The sequence below is a fragment of the Acomys russatus genome, chromosome 5, assembly GCF_903995435.1.
Source record: "Acomys russatus chromosome 5, mAcoRus1.1, whole genome shotgun sequence".
In the NCBI taxonomy this organism is placed as follows: domain Eukaryota; kingdom Metazoa; phylum Chordata; class Mammalia; order Rodentia; family Muridae; genus Acomys; species Acomys russatus.
In genome coordinates this window covers 33,940,570-33,956,101 of record NC_067141.1, presented here as the reverse complement: position 1 = coordinate 33,956,101, position 15,532 = coordinate 33,940,570, and the positions used below count along the sequence as shown (strand labels likewise).

The 15,532-nt window shown below is 34.9% G+C and overlaps 1 protein-coding gene and 1 pseudogene across 1 annotated transcript; both read right to left on the bottom strand.

The window, feature by feature from the left end:
- Window positions 1-1,245: 1,245 nt before the first annotated feature.
- On the bottom strand, window positions 1,246-2,205 carry LOC127190051 (olfactory receptor 10Q1-like). The gene has a single exon (XM_051147100.1). The coding sequence runs from the start codon at window positions 2,203-2,205 to the stop codon at window positions 1,246-1,248; it is 960 nt and encodes a 319-aa protein (XP_051003057.1).
- A 12,204-nt stretch (window positions 2,206-14,409) lies between these two features.
- On the bottom strand, window positions 14,410-15,327 carry LOC127189836 (olfactory receptor 10W1-like; annotated as a pseudogene).
- Between the last annotated feature and the right edge of the window lie 205 nt (window positions 15,328-15,532).

The window sequence follows — 15,532 nt, the reverse complement described above, 5'->3', positions numbered from 1 at the left end:
GTATTTATGGCCTTTCAGTAGTGGAGGATCTGTTACCACCCAAGGCCAGGTCTGTTCATCCTCCCAAGGCTATGCTGACATCTGAGGGCTGTGCATAATTGGTCCCCACTCTCTCCTAGTAATAATAGGACATCTGGCCTTGAGGGTGTGAGAGTAGGAGAGCTGGCTTCACCCCTCTCTAGCAGCAGTACTCAGGAGAGCTGGCCCTATACAGTAGAGCTGGCACTGATGGTGGGGCCTGTGTGAGCCAGCCCCACAGGTATGAGCATGGGTGAGCTGGCTCTTCCTCCTGATGGCTGTGGCATTGGATGAACTACTTGGGGCAGAGCTGGAGAATTCACCCTGTTGTTGGTGCAGGAGAGCTGGCTAACTGGATCTAAGCCTACCCTATTGATGAACTGCTAGAGCACAAGAAAGAGCCAGTCCTATAGATCTAAAGCTGTAAGATCTCCATAACACCGGGTAACAACAGGATATCTGGAAGGAGTCCCAGTGAGGTTCCATTACTGATAGTGTAGGAGACGCCAGAGGCCTCATACCAGACCAATGACTCATGGCAATGAACAATTTCAAGCAAAGAAGTATAGACAAAAGTGTATATTGTGAGGTACACTATGACACACTACAGCTTCCACAGTGAGATTTTTCTTTTCTTTTTGATGGAGAGGTTGCAAGGGCAGAGGGCAGGTATCAGGGGACAGAGAAATGAGTGGTATTGGGATACATGATGTGAAGTTCATAAAGATCTAAGAAAAAGTTTTTTTTTTTAATGAGGTAACTTCCTTTTATAAAATGAGCATTTTTCCTCATCCAGAAACAGCATATAAACAGACAGCAGCCTATATCCAAATGTTGCATCTATATGAGGTTTCCAACAAAGCAACTGTCATGAGTGAACTGAAAATCCTTTGTAAATTAAAAGTTCATTATTCATCTTCTATTTATACAAGCAAATTCAGTGATAAACATTCCAAAGGTTTTGAGCACCCTCTCTTCTGCTTTCATGGCTATTCATTTCTCTTTTTTGAGATTATGTAATTATGATATATATCATTTGTCTTTCCTCACTCCAAGCTTTTAGTTGTTTCAAGAAAATAAAAATAGTTATCCCAGTGGCATGCACATTAAAATAAAAATAGAATGTGACATTTAGGAAAGTAAATAATATAATTCTTTTTGTCCTTTTCGGTTGATTGGTTTACCTGGCAGATAACCACACTAGTCCTTTGCTACAACCTGAAGCCTTTAACTACAGCAGGAAGCTGCCTTACAGAAGACAGAGTTCTTTAGTGCACCTTTGACATCCTTGTTCCTAAGGGTGTAAATCAGAGGGTTGAGTAATGGGGTGACAAATGTGTAGACCAGGGCGAGTTGGCGGTCCTCATCATCTGAGGTGCTGGAGCGGGGCCTCAGGTACACCAGGCTACAGCCACCATACTGTAGCAAGACCACAGTGAGATGGGAAGAGCAGGTAGAAAAGGCTCTTTGGCGACCTTCTGCTGAGCGCATGCGCAGGATAGTGACAGTAATGAACACATAGGAAATGAAGATGAGCAAGAATGGGACCGTCAGGACCAGGATGCCCACGACATAGAGTACAGCCTGGTGCACACGGATGTCAGCACAGGCCAGGCGCAGGACTGGGGGCACATCGCAGAGGAAATGGTTGATTTCCGGGTGATGTCCACAGAAAGGCAAGGTGAAAATTAAGGCAGTGAGCTGTAGGGAGAGAAATAGCGCAAAGCTCAAAGAGCCCAGCACCATCTGGACACAAAGCTTCTGGGTCATGATGAGGCTGTAGTGCAGAGGGTGGCAGATTGCCACATACCTGTCATAGGCCATGATTGCCAAGAGAAAGCAATCCGTGCCACCTAAAGTGAGGAAAAAGAACATTTGTGTCCCACAACCAGCCAGTGATATGGGCTTCTGGCCTCCAAAAATGTTGGAAAGCATCAAGGGAACCACATCTGTGGTGTAGCAGATTTCCAGGAGAGACAGACTGCCCAGGAAGAAGTACATGGGTGTGCGCAGGGAGCTGTGTGTGCACACCACCCAGATGATGGCGGTGTTGCCACAGAGGATCATCAGATAGAGCAGGAGGAAGAGTGTGAAGAGGAGAGCCTGGAATTCAGGGACATTGGTGAAAACACGGAAAACAAATTCAGGAGTCCCAGACTGGTTGAGAACCGGTTTTCCAGTCAACATGTCTTCTGGAAGAAGAATAGTGAATGAATTCACAGAAGTAAGTCTGTGTGGTGGGTTTTCTTTTTTATCCTTAGAAATCTCCATGAATGATGGAATTGTTTATATATAGACAAAGTCCAAGACCAAAGCCTGTAGATGCTTTTAGTCAAATAACTTTGATCTTTTATTTAGCACATTAATTCAATGGACAAGTGTATGCAAAAAAAGATTACTTTGTATATATCTCTTAAAAAGTATGTTAGTATATTTAAAATGAGATGAATAGATGTAGTGTTCATAGATTTGGTATGCATTCTTATCCAAATAAAACATAGACATTGAGTGTAAATAATAGGTTTTTGTTTGTTTGTGTTTGTTTTCAATGAGATTCCATCACTACCAAGGTAAAGATATACAATAATGTACAGGCACCTTTCCTATCTCTTTCATCTTTATGTATCATAACTGTCAGTATCCTTGTCTTTTATCACTACAGATTAGTGTAATTTTTCTTTCAATTTCTGTATGTAATGATAATGTATATACTTTATCACACCTGCCTTCCACATCATGCTTGAAAGGTTTCTTGGTTATTCTTTCAGTTCTGTATACTGATACCCCTTTCTAGATTTATGTAGCTCTACGTTATTTCCACACTCTAATTTTCATGAGAAATTCACTTTGCAACCAGTTTTTTTTTGTACTCTGTATCAAACTAAAAAAGAAACTTTAATACCACGTTTATGATATATAAATTTCTTATCATTTATCTTTCTGGGTTTTTTTTCTAATTTTCAACTGTCAACCAAAGCTTTTTGTATGAGACCATGATTTCCATGACAAGGAACCAAAAAGAAATGTGTTTAGAGTACTGTTACCTAAGATATAAATTGATTAAAAAGAAACCAAAAATTCAATATCAGAATTAAATTATACACTGAAATTAATGGGTGATTATAAAAGAGCTTTGTCGCAGAAGGCATTAGAGAGTCATAGTAGATTATTCATTTAAGTTCAATTCCAATTTCATTTTTTAAGAATAAAGAAACAATAGAATGTAGGAGTTTAAGAAAAATTAACAACACTCTATACTGAGACATAGTATCTTGTGTCTTAAAGAATTAGACTTTCTGAGATTTACTAGCACATGGAAATACAAAATACATATTATTAATGTAATCAAAACAGCTCCTCAATAGATTCCATATTTCTGGATGCTTAATTAGAATATAAAATATGCATTAAAATTTACTGGTTAATGTAAAAATTCTGAAAATCAAAAAAGAAAGAATATGAAGCATAAGGAAACACACATAATATAAAACATATGCACATAAGAAAAGACACATGTGTAATGATATAATCGGTAAAAATAACATATATGTATATATAATTAATGGAAGGCAATAGAAATGAATATTTCATTAATAACTAGGGATATACATCTCTATTTGTACATGGTTGAAGAACAAAATGGTTACCTCCCAAAGGCCATAGGATTGAAAATATAATAGTGAGCAAATAGCTGAAGTGAAAAAAGTATGATCAAAATTAAAGACAAAATTTCTGCAAATAAAACAAGAACAGTAACTATTTCCCTGATGCAAATAAAGTCAAATTGCTTTTATTTTTCTAAGAGACAAACAGAAACACTCAAATTGTACATATGTATATATATGTATATACATATATATATATATAACAACCAAAATAAAATAGAAAACAATGGAATAAATAAATAATAAATAACATGTCAGGGAATACACATAAAGAACAAGTGTACGTGTACAGCATATCTTGTTAAGCAATACAGAAAAGAACCATTATTTCATGTCAATTAAGAGAAAACACCAAATTATTTAAATTGACATTTTAATAAAATTAATTTTCATATTTGTGCATCCATCATTGGATAAAATTTCAATGTTTTAATATTAATGTACTCAGGAGTAATGAATTTTATGCTGTGTTTTATACATGAGGAAATCAGACATTTGCTCAAGAGTACACTATTACATATTGCAGTGGGAATTAAAACCTAGGCACATTGAACCTAAGTCTCCTCCTGTAATTACTTTATTACTTGACCTCCAGTACCCTTTGCATCTCCAGGACCAGATTAATTGTCTGTGAAATGGAGCAGAAAAGAGAAGTACGTCCTCTTTGACTTTCTGAGAGAAATGAATGTACTTAAACAGTGCCAATGGAATATCCAGTAAACGTGTATTATTAGTTGATACTATTCCAGCATAACTACCAAGCCTCAACATCATAACACGACAATGAGATAATCACTCTTATGGTTATGTTCCAAATTATATGCATGAAATTCATTCTTTTGTGTAGGATTTAAGTACTTTAAAAATAAAAGTAATAAGTAGTTAAAAGCTAGAACATAAAAATTTCCACACCTCAAAGTCTATAAATATATAAAGAAATGAACAAAGAACAGAAACCATTTACTTCAGAAAACAATAAATGTAAAAATCCTTTAAGGAAGAATATATCAAGTAGTTTTAATAACAATTAAGTTTTACTACTCATCAAAAAAATAAGATTCCTATTAGAAAGATATTTAACATTTTTAATGTGTGTGAAGGCAAAGAGACTTTTAAAAATCTAATTTCATTAGTATTCAGATAAACATACAAAGCAAATGAGAAACAATTTTCTAAGTCCTGTTTGTAATCATTGAATGATAACTGCTGGTGCTTTCAAGTTTTTGGCATGGATTTATTCTCAAATATTCAAAGTGTAATTGCTATAAATATTTTTATGTAGTATAAGTAGATATTGGGCAATGAAATACTTGAAGAAATGAATTCACTTTGACCAGGGTTATTATTTTTAGAAATTGCTTTTATAAACTATACATAAATATATACAAGGATGTTGCCATAGTTTTCAATGAAATATAGAAATATCATAAAAAATCAAAGTATCAACAAGGGAAGAATGTTTATTGTTGTTTTTATGCCTATTGTTCAAATCTCTGAAATAATTAGAAATGACACTTTAAAAAATATCAAGATTAGAAAAGTCCATGAATACCAGATAGTAAAACAGCGCACCATTAAAAATAATAATATGCATTCATAAAAATGAAATATGATACTTATACAACATTAAACACTGGCATTGTGATGTTGAGAGATGTTATGAGTATTTCTGCTTGTGGTTATGTCATAACTAAGGAATCTTGTTTTTGCTTGGCACCTCAGAAAGTTTGAAGATACAGGATGGTAGAATGTTGATTGATTAGATTTATGATCAGATCTGAGTTTGAATCTCAGTGCTCTAACCTACTAAATTTCACAGTGATCACATTGAGTGACATTACTTCTCTCTTTAATGTGTGACAAGGAATATAAATATGGGATCTATAATCAATTTACAAAAAGCAAATAGTTTCAATATGCAACATTTCTGGGGTTAGCAAAGGTCTAGTGAGTGCATCGTCCAAACTCTTTCCTGAGGATAAAATTCACCTTGGATACTTACACTTTCATCTCCTTTTTTCTGGAATTGAGGGTGAGGCACTGTAGAGCTCTATCTTCTCAGACGTTGTATCATTCTGCTAAACATTCAATAAGGAAATTAGTAAAAGATAAATAAATATGAAAACAAAATAGAGGAAGAATTTCAGAAGGAGAATTACAAATATATATCAGCAAAATTAAATATGGTAGAATTTGGTTCCAGGATGTTTTCAAGAATGATTATATCTTCTTAAAGCATGAAAACCAAGGTAGCAATATTGCACACATGATAAAACAGCAAACTGATATAAAACTTACCATTTTTGTAGATTAACCAAGACATGGTTTTGGAATTCTGAATCTTCCAGAACAGCAACTGATAGACTAGGGCAGTGGTTGTTAAACTTCCTAATGCTGCCACAGTCCCTCATATTGTGGTGATCCCCAACCATAAATTTATTTCATTATTAATTTATAATCATAATTTTGCTATTTTATGAACCATCATATAAGTATCTGATATGCAGGATATCTGATATGAGACCCCTGAGGTAGACACAACCTATAGATTGAGAATCACTTGACTTGCCTTAAATTTTCAACACAGAACTCAGTGGCTACAGTTCTCCTTTAGAGAGAATTAAGTACAGTTCTATTAAAAAGCATTACTAGTGACTTTTTAACAGTTTGATTATTGTTTGATAATTCACAAGTATATTTTTGTGTGCCTGTGTTTATGAAAAGGCATAAAGAAAGAAAAAAAGTCAGGCTAAGACCTAAAAATATACCATGCAAATGAGAATTTGTGTTTAAAAACTATATTTGAATATTTCTTAGTGACCCTTTTGGAGGTGTGTACCAGAGACATTTTAAACATCTTTGCAATATGTACATATGCCTGTGTGTTACATTGAAACATTTTCTCCATTACTTTACAGCTCCTCCAAATAGAAAGTTTTCATTTTTTCATCCTGAATATTCTATAGATTTCCCCAAAAATATTTTCAGAGACCACTACAACTCTCTAAGGCTACAGAATATCTGTCCCATTCATTTCCTTACTTATATTTCAGTATTTGTCATTTTTTATTTCAAATCCCACAAACAAACTTCCAAACACATATTCACGAATTATTTCTACAACTCAGTTTTTCTATGATTAGTTCAGAGAGACTGTGCCTTTTCTTTGTCAAATGGTCATTTATTTATATGTGTTTGTTACGGACGAAAATTTAAGACCTGGATGTATTGCATGTGATTAGTCAATGGAGGAAGGAAAGCATGAAAAATGAATTTAGATGTATGTTTTTACTCTAGGAAGTCTAATAGTGATGGGACACCAGCTGTTTAAAGGCTATCCCTCAGTGCTTGGTGGGCATCACAGTAATAGATTATATAGATATATGTATAATAGACACACTTAGCTTTACATTGCCAACCATTCCCTTATCCTCATGTTTTCTCCACTTTCATGATGGAGATGCCATGTGTGAACTTCCTGATGAGCTTATCCTTAATTCAACTGTCAGTTCATGGCAGCTTATCAGTAAATAAAACAATAAGATAAGCATTGCTTTAATGGAAACTGTTAACTCAAGTCTTGCACATAAATGAGAGAATAAAAAGGAATGATAGACAACTTTAACATCATAAAAGAACACTTCATGTAAGTTATGAGTTTAAATATTCTGAAGAACTAATCCTAAACTCTTTTTCTTATAACATAAATTTTTGTTCTTCTTCAGAAATGAAATATAGAAAGGTCAACTTGAAAAATGGTCATGCATTCTTATACATTTGCAGTATATAATATAAAAAAATTGGTAAGTCATGGTGTAAATACATTCATTTTATATAAAATTTTAATGGAAGATATGTAATTTTTCACAAGGAACAGTTTGTCTTCTTATGTTTCAATGACATGCAGAAAAGCCACAAGAACCAAACTTCAGCATGGCCTTATCAGATATGTAAAACTAGACAATTCAACCATGTATCACAATTCCCTTTTCTATATCTGTCAATTCAAAACATTCAAATAAAGGTTGAATTTCAAAAAAAATTCAATAACTTATTTGTGGCCTATAATTTCATGTTGATATTAATGGTTATTCATTTAAATTATAAAGCACTATAGAAATTATTACTTTTATTTATAATAGAAAAAATAATCGTCAAGGAAGTAGGGTCTCTTAGACACCCCTTAATACTTTCAATTTTGTTTTATTCCATTACTCAATAAGGAAACTCACCAAAGAGCAAATTAGTTTTGTTGCTGAGATATTGCTGCCACAGATGACTGGGGGAGCTCCCCATGAATTTTTGGTCAGTGTCTTACAGAGGGAACAAGAATTCAGGATATGATATCTTCATAAGGTCCACATGACAGTAGGAAGCATTCTTTATATGCTGAAACTCTGGAGAAGAAAGGCTCCTTAAGAATTAGTGACTGGAATAGAATTAAGTGAGAAAGCTATCCATAAAAATCATGATATTATGGATTAATCTAAATTTAAGTCTTGACTGGGAAGACCTGTGCCTTCCTTAATATTGTATAATATATACTGAGTGATTACTGAGTCCAAGCCGGCTTCATCCAGTAATATTTTGAATGTCCTTTAGGGATGTCTATAAAACTAATGAGTCCCTCAGGAGAGGGCAAATCTCAAGTGGGACCCCTTAAACACAGTTCAACTGGAGAAAGACAAAAGTTAAGGAGAATTTCTCTTGTGTGGCCAACTATGAAATTATTGCATCAAAAAACAGGAAAAAAAAACCCCAAAAAGTTCCTTCATGAAACTAATGCCAGCATTTCAAGTCAACCTCCAAAGACACAGTGTCTAAAATCCATACGAGCAAAGATGGTTTGCCTTTATATCCATATGGTTAATCCAGTATTGATACTGGATCTAAGAGTATGCACAACTGAATGGTAGTTCATTGTATAGAAAGGCTGTGCTCAAATTCATTTATATTTATTTAGGTTCTGTGATAATCTCTAAGATTCTTGATATTTTTAGAATTAGCCATGACAAATCCAAAATATGTAATTAAGGGGGGGTAAGTACTGTGGTAAAATGCCTTGAGTGGATGTAACAGTTGTCAATAAAACACTGTTTAGCCAATCAGCTGGGCAGAAGAACAGGAAGTGGAAGAGTAGGACGAGCTTCCTGGAGAGTAGGAAGGAGGAGTCATTTGAACTAGGCAGTTGACAGAGGAAGTTGAGAGAGAGAAAGCTGCCCACTGACCATTAGATTGGCAAGCGCTTGGAATATAGTAGGTTATGAGGACATAGGGTTAGACCTGTTTAGTTTTAGCTTATTAGTACATTGGTAGCAGTATAGATTCTTCCCAGCATAGTGCCTGCAGCTTTGAGTTACATTTCAGTCTCTTTCTGTCAGTTTTTGCCTTCCTGGGTCATACACAGATATAATTAACTGCAACAAAGTACTGAAGACAAGGCCCTGATTTTCAACTGTATAATCAATGGCAGGTAGATTTGATCACTTAAAACACAGCTGAAAATGCTGACACCAAATGATGTCTCTTTAAAATGTCAGTAAATGAAGAAAACTAAAAATCTTGAATAGATAGAACTCTGGAGATATGCTGACATTTGTGTAGCCAAATGAACATGAGGATTTACGCAAGGAGCAAAGGTAAAATAAAAAGACAGAAGGGTTTATTTTGTTTGACATTTTGCTTGAATTATTTCTAAAAATAATTGTATTGGACATACTTAATGTATACAACCTAAATATTTGAGATACATATAAACTGAAAATTCATTCCTCTAGGAAGGCAAACTCATGCCCATCTTACATATCCATTTTTCTTCCAATTTTGCATAACAAGAACAGCTAAATTACACCTGTTTAACAAAAATCCAGGTATAGTGAAATTTTATTAATTATAGGAGAGTAAGACTAACAATGAGCCGAGATTTCTGAATTGATTTCTGTAGCCATCATTTTCCTTATGCAGACAGTGTCTAAATGTACCAAAAATTACAAACACAACACTTGCAAAGCAACAAGTGCACTTCCTTCACTTTATCTTTGAGGATTAAAACCTGTACCCTTCAAAATCCCAGATAATTTTTCAACTTTCTCTACTACAATAAATTCTCTAATAGGCTTACTCTTTTCATTAAATGAAATCTCAGCATTCACTTACACAGATCAAATATTTTTTACTGCTATCATTGACATCACACTTAGTCCACAAAAAATTCCATTGTTTAACCTTTCAAACACATCTGAACAAGCTTGTCTGCTAATAGTGTGGAAATAGGGTGCCAAATAATCATTCTTTAAAAATAGAAAAGATTTTCCTCTGCCAGAAGCGTGGTTTATTAAAGTGCAAACCTGTTAAATCTATCTTTCTGTTCAAATTTCTGCTGTTACTTTGCGTCTCACTCAGAATAAAATCTTTTCACTATGATCTATAAATGTCACCAAGATCTTGATTCTTTTTACATTATAACATCAAACTTTCCCATCCCACTCTCCTTTTGTTCTCTCTTCTTTTGGACTTCCAAAACCCACAGACTTCTTCCTATATGCAAAAGAGTGATGATATGTATATGCATAGGTGCCACTGCCTGGTTCTAGTCCCAACTATGTATTGCACTACTATATTTACTTGAATAATATTATAATTATTTATATCTGTCCTTTTTATGTATAAATTGGAGAAAAGGACAGTCTCCTCCTCCTAATGGATTTGTAAAGGTAAAAATTAGTCAAAATATAACATCTATCAATATGCATTAGCTTTCAATACTATTCATGATCATCATAATCTCCACCACTACAGTCAATGTCACCTCAATACAACCACTGTCACCACTTCCACTATAATCACCATTAGATAACATGACCTCCACCATATGGCAACCACCACTACCATCATTATAAGTTTTAATAATTGGAATCTATCACCAAACCATCATTATTCTCCCCTTTTTGTCCTCCCTTTCTTCTTACATCTTTTCTTCCTCTTCCTTCTCTGTAATATGTGATAAATGCATATTACTGGAACAGAAGTAAAATGATGGTTCAATTATTCTTTTGCCTAATGCAATAAAACAGAAGAAAATGTGGTCCCTTGAAATCTAACAAGCCATAGTCCCTTAGTTTTTAACAAAAGAAAATGCTACATAAACATGGAAAGATGGAGTTGGTCAAAACACATTAATACAGAATAACTTAAAAGGTATCAAAATTTATTTATCTTTATAAGATAGTCTACATTTGAAACATGTGTGCATATTTGTCTACCTCTCAAACATTCAAATACAAAGAAATATACACCAACATATATCACTATGTACAGTAAGTGTGTGTCCATTAATTTTAAAAAGATCATAATTTAAAAATTGTTAAATATTGTATTAACATTCAAATTTTGAAATTCACAAGCAAATGAACAAAAGTAGGAAAAATTCTGAGTCAATTAATGTAAATTTCAAAAGACAAATATTGTATATTTTCTTTGTGAATGTTAGCTATTTAGTATTTTATTTAGTCTGCATTGATCTGTTTGACCACAGAGATTAGGTATGGAGTAATGGATAATGGGGAGGGATTTCCCAAGAAAGAGAAATAGAATAAACAATTATGGAGAGACTTTGGGGAGACTGGGTGGCTGACAACTCTATTTAGGCATCAGTTAGTTAGACTTCTCTATGTTCAATGTGATAGGTAAATGGTGTCTTCAGCAATAGGACCTTGCCTTGTGACTAATGTTAAGGATGCTGAAATATACCTGGCATGCTACAAGAGGAGAAAAGTAGCACACATACAAGCCTGCAGTCTAGAATGGTGATCTGTCTGCATGATTTGCTTCTGCAGTAGTGCCACAAATACTATAAAAGTAACCAAGCACTCTCTGCTTGGATTTAAGGCCCACTCCATAAAATGAAGCGGACTCTTGACACTGCTCAGGTATTCAGGAACCTGAGAGTTGATAGTTCATGGGCCTAGAAGAAAATAAGATAGTATTCTGCAAAGGTAACATAGCAAAAAATTACTCCTATTGATATTCTTCGGTATTCTTTGATTAGTGTCTTAGTCTGCCATCATCAGAAACTTCCCCTTGCAGAATTTGGGAAAGAATACAGAAATCCACAACTGAATAATGTGCAGAGAGATTTTGGAACAATGTGATGTCTTCATCAACCTGCTCCCTTTGGGGCTCAGATAGCTCTGTAAAAGAGAATGCAAAAAGAGTAAAAACACTGTCTTTCTGACACTACAGGACTACTGTACATATGAACCCATAGAGATTGTGGCAGCATGCACAGAGCCCGCACAGGTTCAAGCACATATGGTCCCAACACTGACAGGCAATGTGGACTCCTCCCTAACCAACAAGCCATATCCAATTGATATTCAGTTGCAAAAGAAAAATTAGCTCTCTCCAATGGAGTTTCACAAATTACATTTACCACACTTAATGGTAGGCCCCATGTCTAGTAGTAGATGGCCAACCCAAAATGAACTCAACAGTAGTTTTGTAGACTTTTCATGTTTTGTGCTGTTTATTTCCCATCACTGGTCATTTATAGCTCAGTTTCTGATCAATTTTGTGTTTTTATTGACTTTGGGTTTGTGTGTGTGTGTGTGTGTGTGTGTGTGTGTGTGTGTGTGCTCATATTTGTGTGTGCACTTGTGTGTGTGCCTGCGTGAGTACATGTGTGCATGTGTGCTTGCATGTCAGCCTGTGTGTGTATGTGTGTGTGCATGTGCATGCACATGTTTTGTTGTTTCTATCAAAATCTCAAACATTTGATTTCACCAAAAAAAGACTCAGAAGCCAGATTCTATGGTGAAAGCCTGCTATTTCAGAGAGGCAAAGAAAGTCCCCAGCTGACCTTCCTTATTCCAACATGAAAAGGAAACTTCCTTCCTCATGCTGTCTCACAAACCTTCAAATTAAATGTCCATCCCTTATACTTCCTGTGCATCTCTCTATCCATCCTCCTAAGTTCCTCTTACTCTCTCTGTTTTTTTCCTATGTTCACTACCTGTTAACTGGTTTATTGCTCCAGCTCTTGACTTATTATTGTTGGTTTTTTTTTTTTAATTCAAGCTAAATGTTCTTGGATTAAAGGTGTATGTTAGGGCTGAACCATACCACAAGACAATCTCTGGATTCACAGTGTGATCAAATATCCTGCAACAGTGTTTCTTATTATTTTCTTTATTGTCATATGGATGGAGTTTCTTGTTTGTAAAACATGACACATTGTTATCCATCAATTTAAGTAGCATTTAGCTTCCACAATATAAGCAATTTAGGATTCTAGTCAGAAGATTAGTATTTCAAGTTAAAATAATAAATAATTGGTAATGTAAATATATAACCATGCCAACCATAAAAGATTAAAACCACAAAATTATTTGGAAATGATGGCTCATGTTTATATTCCTGGTCCTTTAGCAGTTGGAGTAGAAAGATTGCAAGTTTAGAGCAAGCCAATCTCCACAAACAAAAATCAAATGAAGATATAAATCCAAACCATACTCTATTATCTAACTTAAAATTATTGCTATCCTTTGTGATTTAAATGAAGAACATTCTTTCCTAAGTCATATGTAACATGTATTGTCCTGAAACACATCTCAATATTACAAACTGCAAACCATACTCAAAATGTAGTTGTACTTATCACTAGTCCTATATTTAAATTATATACAGAACTCCTCAAAGAAGAGAAGGGAAATGGAGTCATTTTGGAAACTTTGTCTGTACAATATTGACTCTAACTGGGCACTTTGCCAGCGTCTTAGACGTGAAATCAAATTACATCCCTTACTTATGGAGAAATTGTATCATCTAGCAGTTATTTGCAAATGATTGCTATATGAAAATGTTGGCCCAAAATGTGTGTGTTTATAGACATGCATATCATATGTATATGCGTGACCTATACTTCTTGAACACTGTAAGCACTTAATGATAACACTACTAATACAAAACATTTTAGGAAAAATATTAAGTTAAATTATATTCCTAATGCAAAAGTTACTCAATACTTTATTAGAGAGATTGGATCAATAATGAGTCATTCTGTTTGTTGAGAGCACTCAGACTCCTTCTCTACATAGATTATATATCAAGAGAGTTTTATCATGGTTGAGTGCTTCACATACCTAGTTTCTTGTACCTGATTGGATTTTCCAGTACAATGCTGAGTAATAGATACAAAAGACATTCTGGTATTGTTATCCATGGTGTCTCTTTGTGTGATGTTATTGGTGAAAAGTTTCTGTGCTCCAATAAAAGCTAGCATTCCTAAAATAGTTTCCATTTTGCATTTAGCTCTCACTAGTTTCTCTTAACAGTGTATTATGTTCTTACTTTTTAGTTGTATTAATGATAATGGTTCCCTGCAGCCAATCATATTTATGTGTTTCTACATTTCTTGGATTCCAAGTGCTGAAAACAACCTTGTTGTTTCATCTTTTTATCTATAGAATAAACTAATTTTTTGTAGTACCTAATACCATATACTTGCCACTTAACATTACTTTCTGTTCATGTACTTGCTTATATTTTTCTTACAAGAATAATTACCTAGTCTAAAAGTAGCACATAGTAAAGAATGTTACCCCACATAGGAAAACATTTAGATAATTTATGTTTTTGTTTCTATAAACATCAGCAGAAACAATACTTTTGTAGTGGCAGAGTGATTTGCTTTGGCTTGAACCAAATCTTGTTATATTGGATTTTTTTTCTATAGTATAATTTTCTGGGAGAGATACTTTCTGGTAAGAACTCTCTCTATAGCCCCTTTCATCTCACTGTTCCTCAGAGTGTAAATGAGAGGGTTGAGGAATGGAGTTCCCAGAGTGTACACCAGGAAGATGAACTGATCTTGCTTAGGATGGTAGCCGGAGTTGGGGTGTAGGTACATGAAGCCATAGCAGCCATACTGCAGCAGCACTACAGTGAGGTGAAAGGAGCAGGTGTTGAAGGCCCTGTGAGAACCAGCTGCTCAGTGGGGCTTGAACACAGCATCAACTATCAAGGCATGGGTAGTAGCAACAAAAAAGAAAGGTACAGCAATGGCCAGTGTGGCTGACACTAGCACAGAGAGCTCATGGATATGACTTGTGGCACACACAAGATGCGTCACTGGTGGAGCATCACAGAAGAAGTGAATGGGAGACAGAAGATGAAAACCACAAGTTGTAAGAACAGGAACAAGCCAATGATCACAGAAGCCATAACCAAGTTAACACAAAGAGTTACAGTCATGATGAGAGGGTACTGCAAGGGATGACAGATGGCAACATATCTGTCATAGGCCATGATAGCCAGGAGGAAACAATCAGCACTACCAAGTCCAGTGAGAAAAACGATCTGAATGGCCTAGCTCAGCAGAGTAATGGTCTTCTCAGACTGAAAGGTGTTGGCCAGGATGTGGGGTACCACCACTGCAGTGTAGCATAGTTCTATCCCTGAGAAGCTGCTAAGAAAATAGTACATAGGCATGTGTAGGCGGGCTTCAGTCTGGATGGAGACACAGTAAGAATATTCCCAGAGATGATCAATGTACATGCCAGCCTGACTCCAAAGAAACAGAGCACACATAGCTCCAGATGGCAAGAAAAATAAACTCCATGAACATCGAGTTGTTCTCCCAGGTCATTGAGGCCACAGTCATTATCTTTTGTGTGAAACAAACAAACAAACAAACAAACAAAAAACAAAAACAAAACCTATCAGAACGGTAATTTAACTGGGTTAACTTCATTTTACTATCAAATCTAGATTTAGACAAAAACCATGTAAGAACTGGATTTTTAAAATTTTTGTATTTTTATGAAACAGGTTCATATGTAAATCCACATGTT